Source organism: Phasianus colchicus, chromosome 7 (genome assembly GCF_987193195.1).
Source record: "Phasianus colchicus chromosome 7, bPhaCol1.hap1.1, whole genome shotgun sequence".
Lineage (NCBI taxonomy): Eukaryota > Metazoa > Chordata > Aves > Galliformes > Phasianidae > Phasianus > Phasianus colchicus.
Window position 1 is genome coordinate 23,787,571 of NC_143442.1, and position 23,444 is coordinate 23,811,014.

The following is a 23,444-nucleotide window of genomic DNA, read 5'->3' on the forward strand; positions in this document are numbered from 1 at the left end:
AGTAGAGAGGGAGAAAAAGATAGAGAGAGAGAGGGAGGGAGGGAGGGAGGGAGACAAAGAGATTATGAAGTCAAGGTCTAAATGTGCCTATCATTAAAAATTAAGTGGCAGGATTATAGCATGCAGGAATATTAGGAAAACAATGCAGCAAGAGATAGTCCTTTACACTGACAAGCCTGAACTGTACAGTACGGCCAGCCAAGCCAGTAGGGGGAGCTGGCAAGAATCACTGGAGCCAGGTCTACTCCAAGCTATGCTTAACAGCAGGGAGCTGTTCTGGGGGACAGCTGTACCAAGTGAGAATCACTGATCCTCCTGGGAGCAAGCATAATGAATCAAACTGAACATTGCCCAGAGTGCCCCTGTCCACAACAAATGACACCATGCAGATCAAGAGCCTGCAGGCATTTCTTCACTCAGTAAAACTAGAGTAAAACCATAGCCAGGTCTCCCTGAGCATCTGGCAAGCCTTCATGTTGTTAGCTTAGGCCTTAACACTGCTTAGCATTACAGAGCGCAGAAATCCTGAACTGCTCTAAAACACATGAAGAGCAAGCTCTATGGAGATTCTGAGATCCTTCTATTCCACATGCTCTGACATCAAACGCTGTCGAGAGAAAAAAAAAAAAAGCAGAAAGAGGGAGTAATGAAGACTTCTAAGAAAACTTCCCCGGAAGAAAATGCTTAGAGAGAGTTAGCTTGGAAAAGCTAGGCATGCAGCTATTATGTTATTCAGAAAAAAGAAAGACTGGGGAGATTTTTATAAGGGAAACAGCAATGGAAAAGCAGCAGGCAATGCTTTAGTCTACTTATTGGGTTTTGTTTTTGTTAAATTGTTTCTTTAAAATTGTAAACCTACATTCTTATTAAAAATTAAAAAGATAATGACATTATTCAAGTTTATCAGAACTACAACCACCTGGTACAAAGTGGTTTTGCTCAAGACAAGTTGTCATCTTCACAGTGCACAGCTTAAAATCATGCATTAGAAATGTAATACCAAAACGGCAACTAAACACACTCAGTACCTAACTTCACTGGTGTATATTTTGCCACAAATTAGCCCAATTATGCTTATTTGTGCTGCATAAGCTTGCTTACAATTGTTTTAAACACAGGTGCACAGTTTCTATATGCACAGGAATAACACAGAAATATTATAGTAAGAAACAATAATTTACAAGTAATGTAGATGTGCCTCTACCTGTCATATTAAGCATGTAAGGCAAGACTGTACGTAGCTCTGGAGCTACATCAGCATGTTCACACAAGCAAGGGGAAATCTTGATCTCTTGCATATTGTTAGTCTGGAATTACCATTCTCCCAATCACTCAAGTTAATGTATTTTCAAGTAGCAGCCCCTGACCTTAATTCTGCCCTGCATAAGGCACCACGGGTGTGCTGACCTTAGCTGTGCTGAGCTTCGCTTTTGATACCTGGGACAGCAAAAGGCAACAGGAAAAATAAAAGCAGCATAAAACAGATAGGGAGACTGAGCGAAAGAATAGCTATCTCTGAACAGCAAGATTTTAGAGAATCTGAAACAGGGAACTGTCCCTCATGCCTTGTCACATAAAGCACACAGAACTTTTTTTGACATCATGTGTAGCATCTCATTTGAAATAACAATTTCAAAATCTAACAAGAAAAACAAGACAATGAGATTTTTTCACTGCCCAGCTGTGATGAATGTGTGCAGGTGAACACAGCGTTCTTTATAATCTTTCAAAATATGAACTGGCATTTTGGAAAGGCGGCTATTTAAATCTTAGGTTTACCTCATCCATTGAAGACAGTTGTTTTCACAGTGAGCAAACGGGAAAGATTAGCATATCTCAGGATGGCAATCTGTTCCCACTCTCATGTAAGCAAATTACATTTCCACAATCAGAAAAAAATTTCAATCAGGTTTTCCTTATAGAAAAACCTTGAAACAGATCACTGTCCTTGTTTATCCTTATTGCTAGGCAATGCCCCATGTATCTTATAAATGACTGACTGCACTGCATACTATCTCAATTCGTATTTCTATCATATATCATAATGGCTATATGGAAATCCCAGAAATCCTATAAAAATAGCCGTAACTACTGCTTAAAATAGTACTGTGAAGTTTCTTTAGCTGTTTTTCCTAAGTAAACAAGCTTTCTGCATTTGAACTGTTTGCAGTCTCTTGTTGTGACAGTTGCATTTAGACTGGTTTGCGAATTTCAGTCAAACATGACAGATGTGTAAATCTCAGTATATTTTCAATGTCAAAAAATGGAAGTGAAATTATTGGTGCCTTTAAATGGGGGAAAAGCAGGCAGAACCATAGCCAACCAGTGCAACATCCCAACCAGCCTCAACGTCATCAACCTGCTGAGCCAAGAGATGCTCTGTTCTACCCTGCTTATTGAAGAGGGTAAGAGAAGGGTGACATGGGGAAGAGACAGTTGCAGAAGTGGAAAGGACATACTGAACAAGCCAAGCCTCCATTAATTTTGAAACTTGCAGTAACCTGCCATTATATATTTCTTAAGCAAGCTCTGTCACCAAAAGCTAAAGCACTGGAGAATTACTAACTCTGAAGATACTGTTTTGGAGACTAATCTCCCTAAGCCAGCATGTCTCAGTATCTATAATTGCAAATGCCTTTTTGTGTAAATTACAATTGTATCAATACTGTTGTTTCCTTTCTTGTAATAGAGTTAAATATTTCCTATTGCTAACCCTTCCTTGGAGCAGGCCTGCATGGGTTAAAAAAAAAAAAAAGTACTGTAGTTTTTCTTAAGTTAAATTTGTGACCAATTTACTCAGAATTTTCTTAGCATGGTTTCAAATTATAATTTTACAAGGCTAATTTCATTTGGATTCTTTGGATGTCTTAGTTTGATCCCTTCACCTGCGCTATGTGTGAGGAAGAGAAGTACACCTTTTAGTAAATTTGTACATAGAAAGGAATTACAATTGATGAAAGCTTGAAACATGGATGGCTCTTAATAGGGAATGGTCTGAATATTTTATTTGTAAAAATGCTTTAATCAGATAACAAAAATTACTGGGGTTTATTTAAATGAGCAATTGCCATTGGCACTATGGACCAGATAAGAACAGCAGTGGTCCACAGTGCTAAAATTCAATTTTTCTCCAGAATTTCATAGAATGCAGAAGCAAGATCTCATATGAAAACCAAAACTTCAGAAAACAGTAACATTACAGTCTCATAGCAGTACTCTTCCACCTCTGTAGGATAACATGCTAGACAGGCTCACATGCCCTGTCTTCTTGATCCACCCAGCCCCTGCACAAATGATGCATCCTGTACACATACACAAGCCATGTGCTGATGAACATGCAGCAGGTTTTGCACACATGCAGCAGAAAAATCTGGGTCACAGTTTAGCAAGCTACGTTCCTGAGCTGTGTACTACTTTGCTATTACATTCAGATAATTTCCAAGCCTGCAGACACTGCAGAAAATTTACAGGTCTCAAAGAAAACAGCCAAGTCAGTTTTCACATTGCGCCACCTGTACTTTTTCATTTGTACATGTGATGTTGTGTCTTATTTCTAGTTATTCATCTGATGCACCAATGTCAGGTGTAGTGACCCATGGTTTTCTTTTAAAAAGCCTGCTTCACTAGCTTGAACCTACAGTCTGAGAAAGACTCAAAATTGCATGAGTGAAGTTATCTTCCTGCATCGTTCTGCCAATGTACTTCCATACATAATTGCTGCAGTTAATACCAATACTACGGCTGTTCAGGAAATTCCTTTGAGCCTGACAACCAACTAGATGAAAGGACAGTTCTGCTGTCTGTGGAGATATTCACCACACCAGTCAACTACTAGACATAAAACTAACCAAATCACCACAGACCACAGGAGTAAATGGATTACTGTCTTTTGTAACTTTCTATCAGCAACAGGAGATATCAAATCTGTTTTTAACTACATATGAAGTCGATTTTAATACTGCTGCCTAACAGTATTTGTGTTTACTGCCTTCATTTCCACACAATATAATATCAAACGTTGGAATAGAAACTACTAGAACGTGCCTTAAACAGGTGTACCTGCTTTCAGGTCTCAGTTGTCTGCACTTTTACAGTGGAAAGATGTGGCTAGTTAACAGAAGAAAATCTTAGTGAATTAATTTCATTTGTTAGCTTTTAACAGCTGATTGTTTTAATTTGTTCTTTACACAACTCTAATTAATAGGATTATTGTGAAGGGCCATTGCACACCTTCAAAGACCAGAAGGCTTCTGTGCACACCAATAAAAACAAGTACATAAAGTTCTATGAGTGAATTCCCTGAAAAACTGATTCCTGGAAAAAAACAAACAAACAAAAAAACCCAAACCAATTACATGGCAGTGTATGTAAATAACATAGAGTAAAAAAGATGAAAAAAATCCATCCCCCCTCCAGACAGAGGTGGAAGAGGTAATGCTCTGTCTTGTGCATTTTGTTGTGTGTTGATTCTCAAACTAAAGTCTTCTTGTTACCTTGCTGGATTCCTCCAGTTGCGTGCCTCGCTTCCAGGCCTCAGAGAACATGGAGCTGACAATACTTTGGGAACGGACGTGTCCAGTTGGCTGGGTGTCAGAAACTCCACTGTCAGACTGATTAGAATGATTTGATTGAGATTCTGTTTAAAAGAAAGTAAAGAGACAGCATATGTTTCTGAACATAAGAGTAAAGCCACCATGCTTATAATGGAACTCTATGTGACATTTACAGGTCACACTTGTTAAACATTTAATTCCAACAAATGACACTGTTCCCACAAACTACTCTGTTCCCATTCACAGCCAGCCCACTGAAGACTGCTGTCTAGACAACAAAAAGAATAACAGAGCATATTCCTGCAGGCATACAAAATTTGCCCCAGAAGCAGAATCACCATTCTGAATCTCTGAGAGATTGTCTGGAACTTTCTCTTTAGGCAGTGACTATTTCCCAATTACCAATTTAAAAAAATGTCAGTCAGCAAAAGCCATTTGCATCGTTAAAGCATAGAGCTGGATTTTTATTTTTTTTCAAATGCATGAAGACGGAGGCATCACAAATTTGAAAGGATGCTTCCTCTTCTCAGTATCAGAAAAACAAACTCTTTTGGAGGTGCATGACAAAGTACTCCAAGTTCTGAAAACACACACCACTGCAAGTAACATAAAACACATTTTTAGATTAATAATCCATTCCCCCCTCAAATAGCTTTGTTTACAGTCTCCAGTCTATTTGGTAACGAAAAGAAAGTAATTAAATCTTTCTATTAAGAGACAAGTCACATAATTACCTGGCAAACTAGACGAGCTGGAGCCTGACTTGATACTGGAGCTAGACAAGGAAGTCCAGTCATATGCTGATTCTGTTCTCTTTAGTGCATCTTGATAGTTCATATACAGTTGCTTCCCATACTAAGCAAAATGACAAACAAATTTAACTACTACATAGGCTGTGTACCCTTTTTGGTCTGTTGATCTTCAACTTTAGCTTCTTTGTTCAACCTTTTTCCCCCCTCAGAGAAACGAGAAACACCCAGAGACAAAAAAAGCACGCTCTCTGTGAAGGATTTCACACATAATTAATTCAGTGCAAATTTCATTTTGATTTACTTAACAGCAGTGGCAGTTTCCTCTCCACAAACTTTTGCATTTTTATTAATGAATTGCTAAAAGAAATTTAAAAAAATTTGCTAGAACGGACAGCAAAATAATGCAAGGAGTGGCCAATGAATAAACTAACACAACCTGGAGATAATAGAAAACAATTATGTCAAACCCAAAGTCTCTTCTTTTCCCCCACAAGCCTTCTTTTTAAAGTCTATTAAGGGAGCTGGCTAAAATTAAGCCAAGATATCAGTTTTGTCATTTGGCAATTGAGGTTATCAGAAATAGAAGGAAAGGGTTCATTTTTTTCTAGAGAACTAAATATGTAAGAAGATCATATAGTTGACATTCAGAACAGTTAAGTATAGGCACGCTGGATTTAGCACGTGTTTTGCCAAATAACTGTAAATAGTTTCATACAGACCACGACAACAATGGAATACTGGCTGGAGGATGTTACCTTAGCAATGCGGATACCATTGATCCATTGGTGTAGAGTTCTTACATCATCACAGCAAAGATACTTGATATACTGGGATTTCTTCTGGATCTGAGGATGCTGCATAAAAACATTAACCATTACCGCTACTTTAATGGATAGGAAGGTAAGTAGAGCTATTTAATTGCTAAGTTTTATAAAGACAAATTTACTGCTGGAAGCTCTTGAATAGTAGTACATGTTTTGAGTTCACTTACAAATATTTGAAAGCATTTCAGGAGGTAGGGGGAACTGTTTTACACAGAGATTGGCAGCATGTCTAGTGAGCATAGATTTCAGGTATGAAACACTAGGAAAGGGCGAGTCTTCCAGTATTTTAGTTCTACACCTTCTACCTACCTACAGAGCCTTCTGAACCCTGAGGCTCTTCATACATGTTTCTACTCTCAAGCCAAGTAGTCAGAACAGTCTCAGCTTGTAAAAAAAAAAAAAAAAAACTGCAAGCAAGAGACAGCCAAAGCGTAAAGAGTTGTCTCCTTTACTGCTCTACGGACTAACCACCACTGGAGGGAGACAAATAGTCTTTCAATATTCCCTCGCACCGATATTAGTAGTGTGGAGGACACTCTTCTCCTAAAATTTTTAACTAATGTTAAAAATTTAACTTCAACATTCTCACATCTTCCCTTATGCTCATGACAGTAATAAATTATTATTTTTTTTAATCTATTGAGATACAACTCCGGTTTATGCTGGGTGATCAATAAACTTGAAAAAATAATTCACTCCATCTGTAAAAATGATATAGATAGGAAGTGGCATACAATCATAAGAAACCAATTTTATACAAGTAACTTATAAATACATATAAACAGTGGTATTTTTGCATTTAATTGCATTCAATTAACTATTCCAGTGACTTGTAAGAACACAGAAAATATTTCCAATTTCAATTTTATGTCTTCTTCCTTAATCTCATGTCCCAAACTTGATATCTACCTGTCAGTGGGACCAAATATTTTGCCCTCTGTTAAAAGAAAGGCAACATGTTTTTTTCACATCACAGATTAGCAGCCACACACTCCAGGCACAACCATTTTAATGTACTGATGTCAGTACCAGCACCACATGAGACAAGATGATAAAAGTTAGAAGGAAAATTTAAGTTGAACTGTAACTATCTTGTTACTTGCACCATTTTCAAATTCATGAAAATACTTTACTTGCTACGAACATACAGTGAAAATATTTTGAATACCTTTGTAGCTCTCTATCTTGCAAGAACTAACACTATTTTGAACAATGTGTGAGAGTTAAGGAAGGTTTCTGTTGCTTTTTTTTTTTTTTTTTTTTGTAGGGGCAAGTAGTGACAGGAGGAGGGGAAATGGCTTTAAAATGGAAGAAGGTAGATTTAGACTAGATATCAGGAAGAAATTCTTTACTGTGAGGGTGATGAGACATTGGAACAGGTTGCTCAGAGAGGTTGTGGATGCCCCCTCCCTGGAGGCATTCAAGGCCAGGCTGGATGGGGCTGTGAGCAACCTGGTCTGGAGGGAGGTGTCCCTGCTGGTAGCAGCAGGGTTGGAACCAGATGATCTTAAAGGTCCCTTCCAACCCAAACTACACTATGATTCTATGAAATTGATGCAATCTAAAACGACCAAAAGCATTAACTAATAACCCTATGGTTTAAGATTAGATCATTGATTTCGTAACGTTTTTTCTACCTGTACTTCTATTTGTCTTTATACTAAGAAGTTTCCTCCTTTACAACCTGTCTCCCCAGGTTGGGCAATATGGGTAGGCTTGACACTAATACCAATTTCTGCACAACTCTGAACCTATGCTCTGAGAAGACAGGAAAACCCTGACATTAGTGTTTCAAAGAGCATTAAATCCACTAAATCTGCATTCCTAGAATCATAGACTCCTAGAATCATTAATGTTGGAAAGGACCTCTTAAGATCATCTAGTCCAACTGCCAACCCATCACCACCAGGCCCACTAAACCACGTCCCTAAATAATGCTATACTGCAGATTTAAAATCAATCTTAATTTTGAGAAGTATGGATCTGTGAGGGCTTAATGGACAGTAAGGTATATTTTTTCAGTATCAATATTTTCCAATGACTTACTGTGATTTTAAATCATTTGGCATTTTGCTTGAAAATACTTTTTTGAAATAAACAAACAACTGCTGTAAGGCAGCTGCCAAGGATTTTGATGTTATACTTGAGAACAAAAAGAACGATTAAATAGCCTATAAGTCATCAGTCTGGCAATTCAGAGCAATATGTAAACATTTACAAAGTCATGAGGAGCACAGAGAACACGCAACAACTATTCTCTTACCTTCAACACTAAGCAGTAGTCTGTGGGAGCTTTGTATTTATTCCGATAGTCCTGTCCATAGTAAACATTGACATGATCTAGCTGTAGAAAGCACACGAGATCCCGCGAGACCTATTAAGTACAAAAATACTAATTTACAAAACAGCTACATACGAAAACCACAGGCACTGAAAGAAAAAAAAAAAAAAAAAAATCAAACCACTCTAGTGTTAAGATTCAATACTAATATAATACTATCATTAGTTTCAATCTGATTCTAACACTACCAGTACAGCAAGGGAATACAGCCATTTATAAACTCTTCCATCAGAATTTTTTTTTAATCAGGATATTCTTTTTCAAATTCTGTCTTGTGTGTGTTCATTTGTATTTTGTCTCTTGACAACCAATTACAGCAGACTGCTAATAATTACTCAGCGTTGGTATCAGAATGGATTAAACAGGACTGATTTGACTGGGAAGTTTTACATTTGCTGTTAATTAATCTCGGTGAATCTTGGGTATTTCTGACCACCTAACCCCAAACTCACTCAAAAAACAGACCCCTGTTGTCTTGCATTTTTAAATGTGGGGTTAGACAATTCATATCAAGTGTCACCACAGTAATTTATAGTAAATCTATAATTCACTTGCACAATAAAGCTGCACTTTTAATTAAAGGATGTAGCTCTGGGCAGGGCACAGCTAATAAAGCTGACTCTTGTGCACAATAAACAATACAGGTAAATAAACAAGACAGATAAATTGCTTTAAAATAGCCTACCTTTGCCTTCCCCTTAGGAACATAGTAGATTCCTGAAGCTCGTAGAAGAAAGTAACGTTTCTTCCAAGACTTCTTACCATCTTCTTTCAGCCACAGAACTCCTTCAATTTCTGGCACAGTTACAGAACTTCCACAGAAACATTCCTGTAGAAAAAAAACTGTGGTTTGGAAAGTGACAGAAAGAGAACGTACAGCATGCAGTGTTTTGTTTTGCTTTTTATCAAGACTGAAATTCTACACCTAAGGAATGCACACTTAATAAGGAAAGGTCTTTCTCTGTGCAGTATGATCAAGTGGAAGCTATCACACTTCAGCATAGGTATGTCTCTACAAAAATGTCACAAAATTATTCTGTTTTCAGCTTATGAATGCTATAATTTGTTTGATCTCTTTGCTCCACGCTTCCTTTTTTTGTTGTCCTTAGTTCTGTAAATTATTATGTGTTCAATATTATGTAACTTCCCTTTCTGTCACTCACTTTTTAAATCTAATTTTTAGTGGTTTATTTTAAAATGTAATTGAAATTGTTTTTAACTACTTAGCTTATTAATAAAACTTAAGATTCTAACATGGACTCGTCACTGAACCAACACTACAGCATTTCGTACAGAGTAACAATTTGGAGGGTGCTAAAAAAAAATCTCAGGTCAACAGATAAGCAGTAGTTCTCCAGATTTCAACTGTGTTTAACCACCATTACAGGTAATCTCATTTTGGTTGTCAAAGAAAATAAAGACACATTTCAAGTAACCTATTTTATATGAAATACAGTGACATTAAAATAGTTATTTTTCCTCAAATGTGACATATTCCATTTTCCCATTCAGATCCATCCATTAGATTCAATAACCACAAAGTTTTAGAGTTTCATTTCAAATGCTGGTGTTCTTTTTGTTTTGGCAGTCTCACCTCTAGCAGCACCTCTTTATTTCTGTCTGCCATCTCAGAGGTTTCTTTTTTCCCCAGAAGATAGTTCTGTAACAAGAGAAAGGTCAGGATTTCTATAGGCATTCTGAAATAAAGCCAAATAACATTTCTCAATTGCCTTTCTGTAGGAGTAAGAAAAAAGGGTGTTAAGAATGATACTCTAATTAAACAAAACTTTATAATCCAGTTGAAACTATCAGACGGCTAAATCATACATGGAACTTAATAAACAACCACCTTTTCCAGAAGTACCAATCAGTTCCAACTCTTATCCTAAAGCAATAGTCTCATAACAACGTTTTCCTGGCTTTCCACACAGCAAGCTGACTGGTGTACATATCCAGAAATAAAAGTAGTGTGAACTTGAAAATGCCACAGAATCCTAAAACGTGTTAAATCTTGACATTATTGCGTGTTGACAGAAGCACATGCAGAAGAAATGCACGTCTTTTCACCTTGTGCTGATAATTTCTCTGAATAAAAACATGTCACAAAGAACTACTAAGTACTCCTTGTCTTATTGAAAAGAACTATTAAGCACAGGTACTCTATCTTATTTAAGAACTACTCCTATGCTTTTGCTCAGCTTGGAGAGGATAGAGACAATGAAAACCTTCCTAACCTCTAGCTCTTACTGGAAAAAAAAGAAAACAATATTCATAAGTTTCAGATCAAGCCTTCAAATAAAGGTGAAATATGTGTATTAAAAAATTGATTTTACACTGGTGTCTTGTGGTCTTGACAGTGCATAATACATGTAATGTAGTAAATGTTTATCAACAACATAGTCTTAAAACAATTTTTTTTGCAGAGTTTTGCAGCTTCCTAACAAAGTACTAGAGTAAGACCCAGTTTTCAATTTTTGCTTGAAAGTAAATTTACAGTGTCCAAAAGGATGTCCATGCAAAATTGCTACTCAGCTTGCTAGGTAAATAGGGAGTCCAGATCCAAGAAGTTACCACATAAATGCTATACCAATATAAAAATAATCCATGACCTCAAATGGCAAGTCGTTACTAAGAGTTATAAAAATCAAATTATGGTATATGCAATGCTTTTCAGTTCCAAATTGTTCAAAGAGCTGCCTCCTTGGTAACGAACTGCTGCTGGATATCAAATATGTAGTTAACATTTCAAAATCTCCATTATCATCCCTCAATAATCAATTCCCAAGAAAGGAGAAGACCCTTTTGTTTCCTAAACAGAGAACATAGATGAATAGAGGCAAGTCCCAACTTTCACAGGGAAGTATAAATCCTCCTCTTGTGTCACTTGACCATAGTGTGTGTGGCTATTCTCTTCAGAATGTTCACCTTGTCAGTAAAGAAAGAACACAGTGGAGTGGCAATACTCACAGAAATACCTGCCAATACCTCACTTGTATACTTATTTTTGTGAACAGCACTAAGTACAATTGCCATGAAACTGTCTGCGTTTATCACCATTAAAATTGCTCTCAAATACATTAGGAAACAGCTTCAGCTCAGGTTTTTCTGTTAGGCATCTAATCTTGTATCAATCACAGCATGGATGTATATGGCACTGAGAAGTAAAGCTGCCTGGCATTTTTATATATATACAAATATCAAAATAGAAATATTAAAATGAATGCTAACAAAAGTATTATGAAATTGCAATCAGACATACACATACATACACTCAACACAAGCTTCAGGCTTACCTGGGGATTCTTAAAAAGTGCGTATTTCTCTATGCGTTCCACAAACATTAGTTTGTTTTGACTGTCTCTTGTCCAATTGAGAAGATTTTCAACTAAATTTTCATGATCTTCAAAGATCCTTTCTGCAGCAATAATAAAAGAGCAAACATTTTAATCTGTCACTTACTGTGAAATAAGCTACACTAATTTCACCGGGGAGATGAGGCACGTAAAGAAAATACACTTCAAGACCTACTAAAATGAGGGAGAAATTTATAACAAGCTAAAAAGAATTTAGTAAACATTCGTAAGTGCCTAGGCTTAATTTTACACACACACACACACAGTGCTGTCACTTCTCTCTGTTCAGGCTTATGTAACCATCAGTATAATAAGCCTGAATAAGCCATTTGTTGAACTTGACAAAGCTAACTATCCCACATGAATACAACAAATTCAAATAACAATATCTGACATGTTGTAAGAACAAATTAAAAAAAGCAATCACATTTATATGTAACTCTGGTTCACAGAGCTCTTAGAGGGATTTATTAGGCGGCTTTTTCAGCATTAATTTTGTATCTAGATCCCCAGTTGCTATCTCACTCAAAGTGTCAAAACAAAGAAATAAGCAATGATTAGAGGGAAAACAAACTCTTTCTGAAAGATAAGATAACCATAGTAGGACTATGCCTCTCTGCTGAGAAGGTTATCACCAGTATGGGACACTGAAAATCAGCAAAAACGAAGAGAGGAATTTTTAAAAAGAGGAAAATTTACTGAAGTGGTAGAGAAATACCTGAAAATTCTTATCCTAAGAATGTATCTTTGGGAAATCACTGACCAGTACTCTTCTTTAAAAGATTCTCAAGTAACATCTTGCTCTCAACAATTATTTCCCTTTTCATATAGGCCATAGCGTCACTTAGGCAAAACAGTTTTCAGAATTCTTTGGGACAGACTTAACATATAATTAGCCTCTTAAAACAGAACATATTCCTCTCCAAATCAATTACACCACATTTTTACAGAGAGCATATGGCACTCACCATGTCCAGATCAAGGAGCTCTTACTAAAGGAGATTGAGATGACAGAGGACAACTCAAAATCCTCAGTAATTAAGAATACTAAGAAGACTGAATGCAATAAAATGTCATCTGTAGGAAATGAACTAAGATTTAAGATAATAGAGGAACAACATAGGAAGTTAATAAGGTCTGGGTGAGACCTTTAAGATTCATAGAGTAATGAGTTATCCTCTAACAGACTTTTTTGTATGGTGAGATTTTTTTTTTTTTAATTCCTTGTCACAATCTTATACGAAGAACACATCAAAAACCAAGAGGCTCAGTGACTAGATATTACTAAAATTCCTCTATCAAACCTTCAGATTTAGACATCGTTTTAATACCACGGAAGAAAACATTCCCATGTCCATTTGAAACAACGTGGTAGAATTCATGCAGAATTATAGTCTGACAAACAAATTCTTGATGATGAAACAAGATTCCTAGCTGGATAATAAATATTATGAAGTTAAGAATTTAAATTATTCTGAAGACACAGATATGCATAAGCACCACATCAAAAGATAGGAATTGTAAACGTTTATAAATAAATTACTTACCCATCTGCAATTCAGAGATGGTTTCCACCAATGACCAGTCTAAACTATAACCACAGTGTGACTTGTCCATCAGATTGTCTAATACTTGTCTCACTGTCTGCCTCTCATCCACCATCATTGTTTTTGAGCTATCATCAGACATGTGGACTCTGATCACCAACTATTGAACAGAAAAACAGAAGAACACGAAGAGGTTCAACTCACCACATTTTCTACATTTCACGTTTTTTTTTTTTTTAAAGGCCTTGTTTCTTTTTCTAAGATTTTGTTAAAAAACATAAAATATTCAGATCATTCAACGTTCTCCTCAAAACATAAAAACCCATAAACATCTGAGTGACAATTTTCTCACCAGTGTAGGTGGCACAAGCATAGATCAAGAATTATGCACAAACTTGCACAGAATGTATTTCTTCAGATTTGCAAGTCGAGCTTTCTGCCTGCTTTTCCCCTATTTTCTAAAAACATTGATCTTATATGCAGCATACCTATACTGCCTTATTTTCCTGAAGACATTAACCATTAGCATACAACAAATCTACTTTTAAAACACAGGGGCTTTTAAAAAGGTCCACTTTAAAGAGGTCACTGCCCGGAAAGAAAAATGCAGTTATTTTTTCAACTAATAAAAATAATTTGAAGTCAATAGATTTTTCTTGCTAAACATTATGCTGCTTGCTTCCTTTTTACTTCTTGCTCAGCTGCAAAAATTAAAACGCAGTAGTTGTAATACACTGGTATTACTCTGGTACTACTAATTGCCAATTCCCATCTTCCAACTCAGGACATTTTTTCAGGTTTTGATTTGTAAACTCTAAACAAAGACATAATTACCGAAATGCTTCAAAATTAAACTAAGAAGGCTAAACCTGGAAGGAACACCTTAAAATCTTTGATATAGCATCAGGTCATGTCAGACTTCCTTCACTTTGTAACCTCTCTCTGTAATCTGAAATGCTTGCATTCTGTTTATCACTGGAAAATCCAACAACGCACGTGTGTAAAGAAGGGATATGTGAAGAAACTCACATTTTGAGGTGAGAGTGCTTAATACTCAGAACAGTCTCAGGAGGCTAAATCTTTGTTTCAGCTGTGGCGGCAAGCTATTCTAACAGCACACTGGCTGCAAAATTCCTTAAGCAAAACATATTTGTATTAGATATGCTAGGATTTTTTGTCTGGCATCTAGATGAAAAGGTACATTATCACTCTAGATCAGAACACCACAGCATTCCTGTTTTCTTTAAGGTATCTTAATGGTAATAGACACAAATGAGAAGTATTGTGCCTGCATTTTCCAGGTGAAAAAGTATTAAAAAATCTCTTAAAACAGCATAAATAATTTACCTTTTTCACTTGTGCCTCTTTAATCTTCTCTAATGCCACTCTAATCTTCTCAGCTTTCAGTTTAGCAGCCTGTTCCTCCTGAGGGGGCAAGACACACCAAATTACAGTTAAACACACTCCAGGTGAGCTTTAGTGGATTTAATTTTGAAACTACTGTACTTGAATACAACTGAAACTCACCCAACTATAATTCCACAACTATTTGTTAGCAACGATGAAGACTTATTTTTAAAAAAGCGTAACTTTACATGTCCAACACTTAGAAATACTAATGCCATTGCCTCCAAAATAACATACTGGAAGTATATATTTTATATATGCACACTTGGTCTATCTCTATTCTCTCTATTCTAAGTAGCCTAGCACATTATTACCAAGTACTTTACCATATTTATTTAAAGTCATGGTCTTGGACAAGACATTCAACAACAGTTCACAACTGAGTGCAACCAACAGACATACGACAAATACAAGAGCATAAAGAAAGTACTGAAAACAAATCCTTCAAAAAGGGTTTCACACTATGCCCACAGGTTTGGAAGAATTAGCAATAAGTAGCCAGGATGTTATCTTTACTAAATCTAGACTACTTCTCTTTGCTTGAATTATTTTAAGATCCATAAACAAACAGGCATTCTTTTCTTCAGAGCTCTTCTAAGATAGGAACCTGGTTTTGTTAAAACCAGAAACACATTAAAAATTCAAGTAAAGTAAATCTATTCTATCTACCGTTACTAAAGAAAACCTGCGTATCGTGGTACTATCACTACTAGCTGGTTATAACGTCTGCAGATTATTAGGTCTATTCAGAACAGAATTGAAATGACCAGCTAAACAAGCAACCACTCCTGTTATGATCACATGTAAGTTTCAGATTTTCTAAGTCCTACAATGTGGGTTTTTCTTGAGGCTAATATGTAAAAGGATCATAATAATAATAAAACCACTAGATCAATAAAAACATATTAAAATAAAAAAAAAACTCTCCTTCATATTATTTAATCTTCTTAGAAAAGAAAAATTAAGATTTTTCTCTACTAGCACAGTCCATCTCAAAATAGCCAGCACACCATATTAATTTGTTGCTTCCTTGAATTCATGTAATTCATGGTTTATTACGTGTTTAGATGGTTGCTTTTCTTGTAAAAATCAAGATTCAGCTACACTCAAAACCATAGAACTATTTTTTCCACTTCTCAGTGAACTACTAACAGTCAACTGCAAAAAGGTATTTCCTCTGCCACCTGTACTATTACTTAACAGCTTTTACTCCCTCACATCTGTGCCCATCCTATGCACTGGAAAGAAACATCAACTAGGTAAGACAATCAGCTGTCCTCACAGAAATACAACGTTTGACAATAAAAGGAACCAGTAAATTCACATGAGCAGAAATAATACTGACTTGAAACTTTATTTGGGAACTCAACTACCTTAAAACATAGTCTACAGGGAACCAAAATTCTTATTTATCATAAAAATGCTGTCACAGAACATAGAAAGGTTAAATCAGTATTGTATTAAAAGAAAAAAAAATGCCACTTAAAATTGTTCTAATGCAAAACACACTTAGAATTCTACAATACTCTTTCTTGCTTGTTTCCATCTACAGAAATAAATTATTACCAAAACCTGAGGTTTTAAATATTTCTAACAGTGATGGTACACATCCATGTGTTTTTAAATCAACAAAACATTTTCTGAAGTTATAACACATTTGGAGAGACTTGGTTTGCAGTTTAAAAAGGTGCTCATTAATTCAACCATAAACTTTTACTGCTGTACAAAGGTTGACAGCACATTTGGTTTTGCTCTTCACTAAAATCAGGCAGCACAATTTTCCACCCCATTTCACTGTGCATCTGTGCAGTGCAGCAACTGAGAGCTTGTCCCAGCAAGAGCAATTTATAGCTACTGACCACAGGTACCTGCAGCAACAACCGAGAGAAAGCAGCAGTCAATCATCTGGGGAGCTCTCATATACTTGCGCCAGTACAACTAATCTCTCTGTTCATCTCAAAGTTCATAATCCATTATTACTTCCTAAAATGCTTTTAAAAATGCTAGAATATAAACAATTCCAAGGATTTACTATTCTACCATCTACGAATTACTTTTCAATTCACGTACATAAGGATTCAGAGATCAGGAATTCTTATACTGTGTTACATTTTAACAAAGTCAGTTCAAATTTAAAAAAAACAAACAAACCAGACTGAAGATGCCAAAATAAAGAATTGCTTTTAGCCAACTGCAAATTATAAAGAGAGGTCTGAATGGAAAAAAGAATTAGAATTTCTGAAAGCACAGGACAGTCAAGCATTTTAAGTTATTTCATTTTGACCTTATACTTAGTTTTAAGACAAATGCTGCAGCATTGCTGATATGGTAACGTTGTTTCCGGAGAGCAGGAGAAAGAACTATCTATTTTGATCACTTAGGTGACAGAGTAACTACTGGATTCTTCAAAACTCACAGTGACTTATTCTATTCTTAACTGCCCAAGTAGAACCACTCATCCATATTTCCCCATGAGAGCCACTCCCAAAACCTCCCCTTCACTGCTAAATCCTTTCAGTATCAGTGATATGAGTCGTGTTGCCAAATGGTCAATAAACACACATATAAATGGCAAGCAGAACTGCTGCCTAAGTCATTTCACAAGTGACACGTACAAGTGTAAATCCCTGGGATGGCTGATACATCTGCCTCACAGTGCTGCAGCGGCCACAAAAACAATGGGGGAGGTGACCTTGTTGAAAATTAACGCAGCATAAATACTGCTTTTCAGCAGAATTCCCACTTAGACAGGATTGCCTTTACAGTCACATGTTACATGAAAACATAGAGGAGATACAGAGGTCTAAGATCACAAAACCTGGTGTTTTCTCCACGCCTACTGGGAAAAGGGCACTGTTTTAGCAGCAGTACACATCAGTACAATCACTACAAAAATTCTTTCTTTAAAAGACAGCTTCGGGTGTACTGTTATACTTGCACTTAGGTCTTGAGCCTTCATTGGTTTTAAACCTTGCTGAGATCACATGGAGTTATGGACAAAAGTAAACCTGTTTAAATAATACTTGGTAATACATTTATGGTAAGAACTCATTTATTTTAACATACTGCAAACTAAAGTTAAGAGTACAACTCCCAACACATTGGTCTTCAATTTTAAGACTTTTAAAATTATCTTTTAAACTAGAACTCAGCTTTTAGTTATTTTACCCTATACTTTAACACTGGAAAAAATAACTCCAAAAATCTCAAGTTTAGATTTCATTAGTATGACAGTTAATCTCCTACTCTAGTTCCAAGATAAATGTGCAGTAAAAGATATTCTGTTTGCGTTTCAACATTAAGCATGCAACACATGTACTATGGCAGGGCTGAATTTGCTCAAATTAAGCTTACTGTTTCCAGGGTAGGGGTTTATTTTTTGTTTCATTGTATGCTTTTAAGAAGTCATTAACCGATTCTTTTTACTTGCCAGGAAGAATAGAAGGAAGGAGGAAAATATCACTGAAAAAGTTTACAGTGCTTAGAAAAGCAGCAATTAAACAATCAGAGGTAAACAGCTAAGACTACGCTTCACTGAAGTTAGCATGGAAGATACAGAGATCACAAGATGCATACAAGAAGAAATGTGTTTAATGTTTAATATTCAAATTACTTCAGTAAAGTCTTATTTGAATAATGAGATGTATATGAGCAACACTGAAGAACTAGAAGCACGTATCTAGTGTTTGTTTTCCCAACTATAATCTCACCTCAGGCAGAAAGGAAATCGCTTGTTTAGCAAGTGATTCTCTTTACTCCAGGGTTTTAACTAAGACAGAAGTTCCTTTTGCCTCAAAACATCATACTCACATCTCAAATTCTACATGTTCCTCAAACCTCAAGACATCTTTACTAGTCCTATATTTAGCCTGTATCAAGCAGAATATCACTGAAGATTTTTCTGTTTATTTTTTACTAGAACAAGCATATACGTAATCAGCACTCAGAGGCAAAAGTTAGATGAGTGCATAAGTTAACAGAATCATCCCCTGCCCCAATTTAAAGTGATTTTTAACTACAGCTTTGGATTTCCTGACAAATTCATTAACATTCATAGAACACTCTCACCCTAAAAAACAATGCGCAGCAATGTTCCACTTACGAACACTGAACTTGTGTTTGCAGAATTAGCTTTTTATCATTCTCAAACATTTTTTTTAAATTATATTTTCACCTCAAAATAACCAAGAGTAACCTACATCCAAGGAAAGCAAGAGGGGAAAAAAAAAAGACACTCATCTCTTTTAAAGCTCACTTACTGTTAAAGGATACAGCACCCACTTCCACAGTGAGAAGCCCACCCTTGCTAAGGTGGCAGGCCCTTTCTCCACATACCGCCTTCTCCCTTCCCAACTCAATAGAACATTTTCTTTAGCTCCAGCACAGTTATAATTCCCTGTCATAGCATTTCTATCACATTAAAAAGCACGGAAATGCATGTGAAGCAGTAGGGTGGTTTTGAGGATTGTGCCTGAGACAACAGTTCACCTGAAATGCTTAAATTATGATGATGATACAACATACAAGAAAACAAGGACACACAAGGTTGTGACTTTTATTTTGTTTTAACTGAAAAGGGAGGTGAAAAATTTAGGAAGACCACTCACTGTCCATCAATCATTTCAGAAGCAGACAGACCTGTTTTCTCAGTCTCAATAGCTCCCATGAATGCAGGTTTTTGTTTTTGTTTTGTTTTGTTTTTCTGTTTTTTTTCCCCAAAATCTATGTACCATTCACAAGCTTTTTGCTATTAGAAGACCAAAGTCCAACACAGATGATGGCTTCTGAAGGAAAAGTGGAAAGAAGCAGTCACATTTTAACTGCATTTCAAAGTCACCCTGTCCCTTACCAAGAGCTCTTAGAGATCTTTCCCCTGCCGTCTATTAAGGATTAGAAGGAAGGAAAGAGACAGCTGTTGTTTATGAACTTCAGTGCAGAAGTGTGTCTACAAACCTCTCCAGGGCCTCTCACATTTGATCAAAATTCACAAGTATTTAAGTGTTGTGGGCTTATCACTGGTACACAGCTAAGCCCCACACAGCTCCTTGTTCACTTCTGAGTGGGAGGAGGAAGAGAAGAGTATAAAAACTCATGGTCAGAGATAACAAGAGCTTAATAGATAAATCAAAAGTTGTGCGTGCAAGCAAAGCAAAATAAGTTCATTTATTTGTTACTCCCCATCTGCAGAAAGATGTTTAGTCTTTCCCAGGAAAACTGTGCTTCATTATGTGTAACAGTTAACTGGGAAGGTAATTCCAAATGTCCCTCTTCTTCCTTTGCCTTTTCCCCCAGCTCTTACTGCTACACAGGACATCATATAGCATGAAACAGTTTTGTCCAAATCTAAAAATGTATCTCTCTATCTCTGGGAAACCTGCTTTTCCCACTTTTCAGAGAATCACAGAATGGTTGAGGTCAGCTTATTCAACCCTCTACTCAAACAGTGCTTATTCCCCAGGACCACGACCAAAAGGCTACTGAATACTTCCAGGGACTGAGACTCCATAACCTCTCTGGGCAACTAGTGCCAGTTCCCAGTAAACTGCAGTGTCTACCTGATGTTCAGAGGGAATCTCCCGCATTTCAGCATGTATCCATGGTTTCTTGTCATGTCCCAGTGAGTGAAAAAAAGCCCACCTCCATCCCATATTTATACACTTCCTTCAAATATTTGTACACATTGATGTGATCGCCCCTGAACCTTCTCGCTTTTCCCCTTACAATAAAAGCTTCAGACACTCCTTCAGCCTCATAGTCTTCTGCTGGACTCTATTCACTATCTCTAGAACTATCATACATTGGAGAGCCCAGAACTGGACACAGTACTCCAGGTGTGGCCACACCAGTGCTGGTTATATGAGAAGGATTATATTCCTTAATGTGCTGGCAACATTCCTAATCTAACCTAGGATACTGTTAGCTTTCTTTGTGGCAAGGGCACACTGCTGGCTCACTGTCAAGATGATGTCCATCAGAACCCCCTATTCTATTCTGCCATGTTTTCCAGCTGGGCAGCCCCCAGCATATACTGGTACCCGTGGTGGTTCCTCCCCCAGCTGCAGGGCTTCACACTTCTCCTTACTGAACTTCACAAAATTCCTGTCAGCCCATTTCTCCAGCCAGTTGAGGTTCCTTTGAATAGCAGCATGACCATCTGGTATATCCTTCCTCCTAGTTTTGCTAAGGGTATACTCTATCCATCAACCAGATCATTAACAAAGATGTTAAACAGTATTAGACCAGTACCGAATCCCGCAGTGCACGACTGGTTACTGGCCTCCAACTAGACCTCATAACCATTCTGAAGGCATACTCCAATGTAAGGCAGAGGAGAATCTTATGCAGCAGGGACATATGTTACGCTGTCTCCCTAAAAAAGTGCCTATAGTAGGCTTGACAAAATCAGTAGTGATTTAAGAGTGGGAAAAAAAAAAAATACTGCAAAGGATTTCACTTACACAGATTCAGTAACAAGCACATCTGAACCAGACTGACCTGAGATGCATGAAGATCACTTTGCAGCTGATTTATTCTAAAGTCCGGAGGGATTACATAGCGTAGTAACCAAAACCTACAAAACCAGGGCAATCTGCACTCATAACAAGCTTATTTGCCTTTCAGGTCAACAAGAGGAGAAAGACACTACTAGACATTTCCTGAAGATGCTGACATTCGTATCTGCAGCTTTACATCACTAAATCACCATCACCTGTCTTCCTGAATGTAGTCTAAGCTTCACATGCATCAGAACAGTTAAGTAACTGATAACTCAGAAATGTGACATGGAATTTTATTTCCCATTTGCATGTCCTAGGCTAGAATATATTCAAGCCCTGAATACTCTCCCAAAATTATTTGTGTCTGTATTGCTCTATATTTCATAGCCATAAAGAATTACAGATTTCAAATTCTAAAGCTTAGTTAGATGTCTTACTTCCAAATAAGCCTGAAGCTTAGACTTCAGATTAATTGCTTTGTTTTCAATATTCCGTAATTTATCTCACTGATATATATTCCCTTCTGTTTCAAGGAAAAAAAAAAAAGAGGGTGGGATGTGGGGTAAATGCTGTGAGCAATAAAGCACAGAACTACATTTAAAAATGAAGAGACCAACACAGTGAAAAAATATATATATTTTTGGGGGGGCTGTGATCTTCCATGTGCTGCAAAATGAATTGTGTCTAGGCATGACTGTAATGCAACAAGAACATAGTTCATTTCTAGAATTTTTAAAAGGAGTTACATTATCAGGGGACAAGATTTATATTTCTTTCTCAAAATCTCCTTATTCTGAATATAAGGGGTAGATAAAGGAAGGGGAAGAATACAAGAAACACTAAGACATAAAACAGCTAATTGGCAGTCTAGAGACACCAGATTAGAGCTGCAATGTGATCATACATTTAACAGATCTAACGCCTAATTACAATTGCAAATAAAAGCTCTATTTCTTAGGATGGCATCACTCATAATGGGGCTTATCTAATGTCACAACAATGTCACTTATCCATCATATTTGAAAAGCTGTGGTAGTCCAGTGACTAGAAAAAGAGAAAGATAACCCCTATTTTTAAAAGGGAAAAAAAGAATACTTGAGGAACTACAGGCCAGCCAGTCTCACCTTTGTATCCAGCAAGATCACGGTGCAGGTGACCCATAAGGCACAGGGAAAACAGAGAGGTGATTGGTGGCAGCCAGTAAAGCATCACCAAAGGCAAATCATGATTGACAAACTCAGTAGCCTTTACATCAGGATTACAGCATTAGCGGAAAAGAGCAAAGGATGAGGCCCACCTGGACTGCAAAGCATGCAATGCTTTGCACCACACAACATCCTTCTCTCTAAAATGGACATGTGTGGATTCGATGGACAGGTTGCCTGGTGGGTAAGGAATTGACTGGATGGCCAAATTCAAGGTGTTGTGGTCAAAGGCTCAATGTCCAGGTTGGGATCAGTGATGAGCAGCGTTCCTTGGAGGTCTGTACTGACTGGTATTGTTTAACATCTCCATCGGTGACACAGACAGTGGGACTGAGTGCACCCTGAACAACATCAAGCTGAGTGGTGCAACTGACATGCCAAAGGATATGCCATTGTGAGGGATCTCAACAGACTAGGGAGGTAGGTCTATATGAACAACATGCTGTTCAACAAGACCAAGTGCAAAGCCCTGTGCCTGGGTCAGTGCAGTCCCAAACACAAATACAAGCTGGGCAGTGAGGAAGAACTGTAGGTTTTTTAGATGAAGACCAGAATTGTTTTCCAGAGAACCCATGGATACCTCATCCCTGGAAGTGTTCAAGGCCAAGCTGGATGCAGCTTTTTGGCAGCCTGATCTAGTGGAATGTAATCACTGCTCATAGCAAGACAGATGGAATTAGATGACCTTTAAGGTCCCTTCCAACACAGACCATTCTATGATTCTATGAATTATATCATTTTACTAAAGAAACTTTTCTCTACAGGAGGTCAGATGGGAACCACTAAAGGTATTCACACCAGAACTGTATGCTTGATAGTCAGCAGAGGGCTCAGCTATACTAAGACAATCCTGTGCCGAGTTAACAAGAAATAGAATGTCAGGAAAGTCATCATAAGCACCTGACTCAAAGGGCTTTGAAGCCCAGTAAGACAAGACAAAGATTTAAAAATCCAAAAAATTAACT

The 23,444-nt window shown here is 37.0% G+C and overlaps 1 protein-coding gene across 5 annotated transcripts in view; it reads right to left on the bottom strand.

The window, feature by feature from the left end:
* The window catches only part of RAPH1 (Ras association (RalGDS/AF-6) and pleckstrin homology domains 1), an 81,668-nt gene that overhangs the window by 3,121 nt on the left and 55,103 nt on the right, over positions 1-23,444 (bottom strand). For all 5 annotated transcript variants that reach the window (XR_016468313.1, XM_031601301.2, XM_031601302.2 and 2 more), the window contains 9 exons: positions 14,718-14,795; positions 13,371-13,530; positions 11,764-11,885; positions 10,065-10,130; positions 9,156-9,299; positions 8,393-8,503; positions 6,061-6,159; positions 5,288-5,408; positions 4,494-4,636 (listed from right to left, as the gene is read on the bottom strand). Coding sequence is in view for 4 of the 5 variants with exons in the window: in XM_031601301.2 (XP_031457161.2) it covers positions 4,494-4,636; positions 5,288-5,408; positions 6,061-6,159; positions 8,393-8,503; positions 9,156-9,299; positions 10,065-10,130; positions 11,764-11,885; positions 13,371-13,530; positions 14,718-14,795 (1,044 nt within the window). In the remaining variant the exon portion in view is untranslated. The remainder of the gene's footprint in view (positions 1-4,493; positions 4,637-5,287; positions 5,409-6,060; positions 6,160-8,392; positions 8,504-9,155; positions 9,300-10,064; positions 10,131-11,763; positions 11,886-13,370; positions 13,531-14,717; positions 14,796-23,444) is intronic.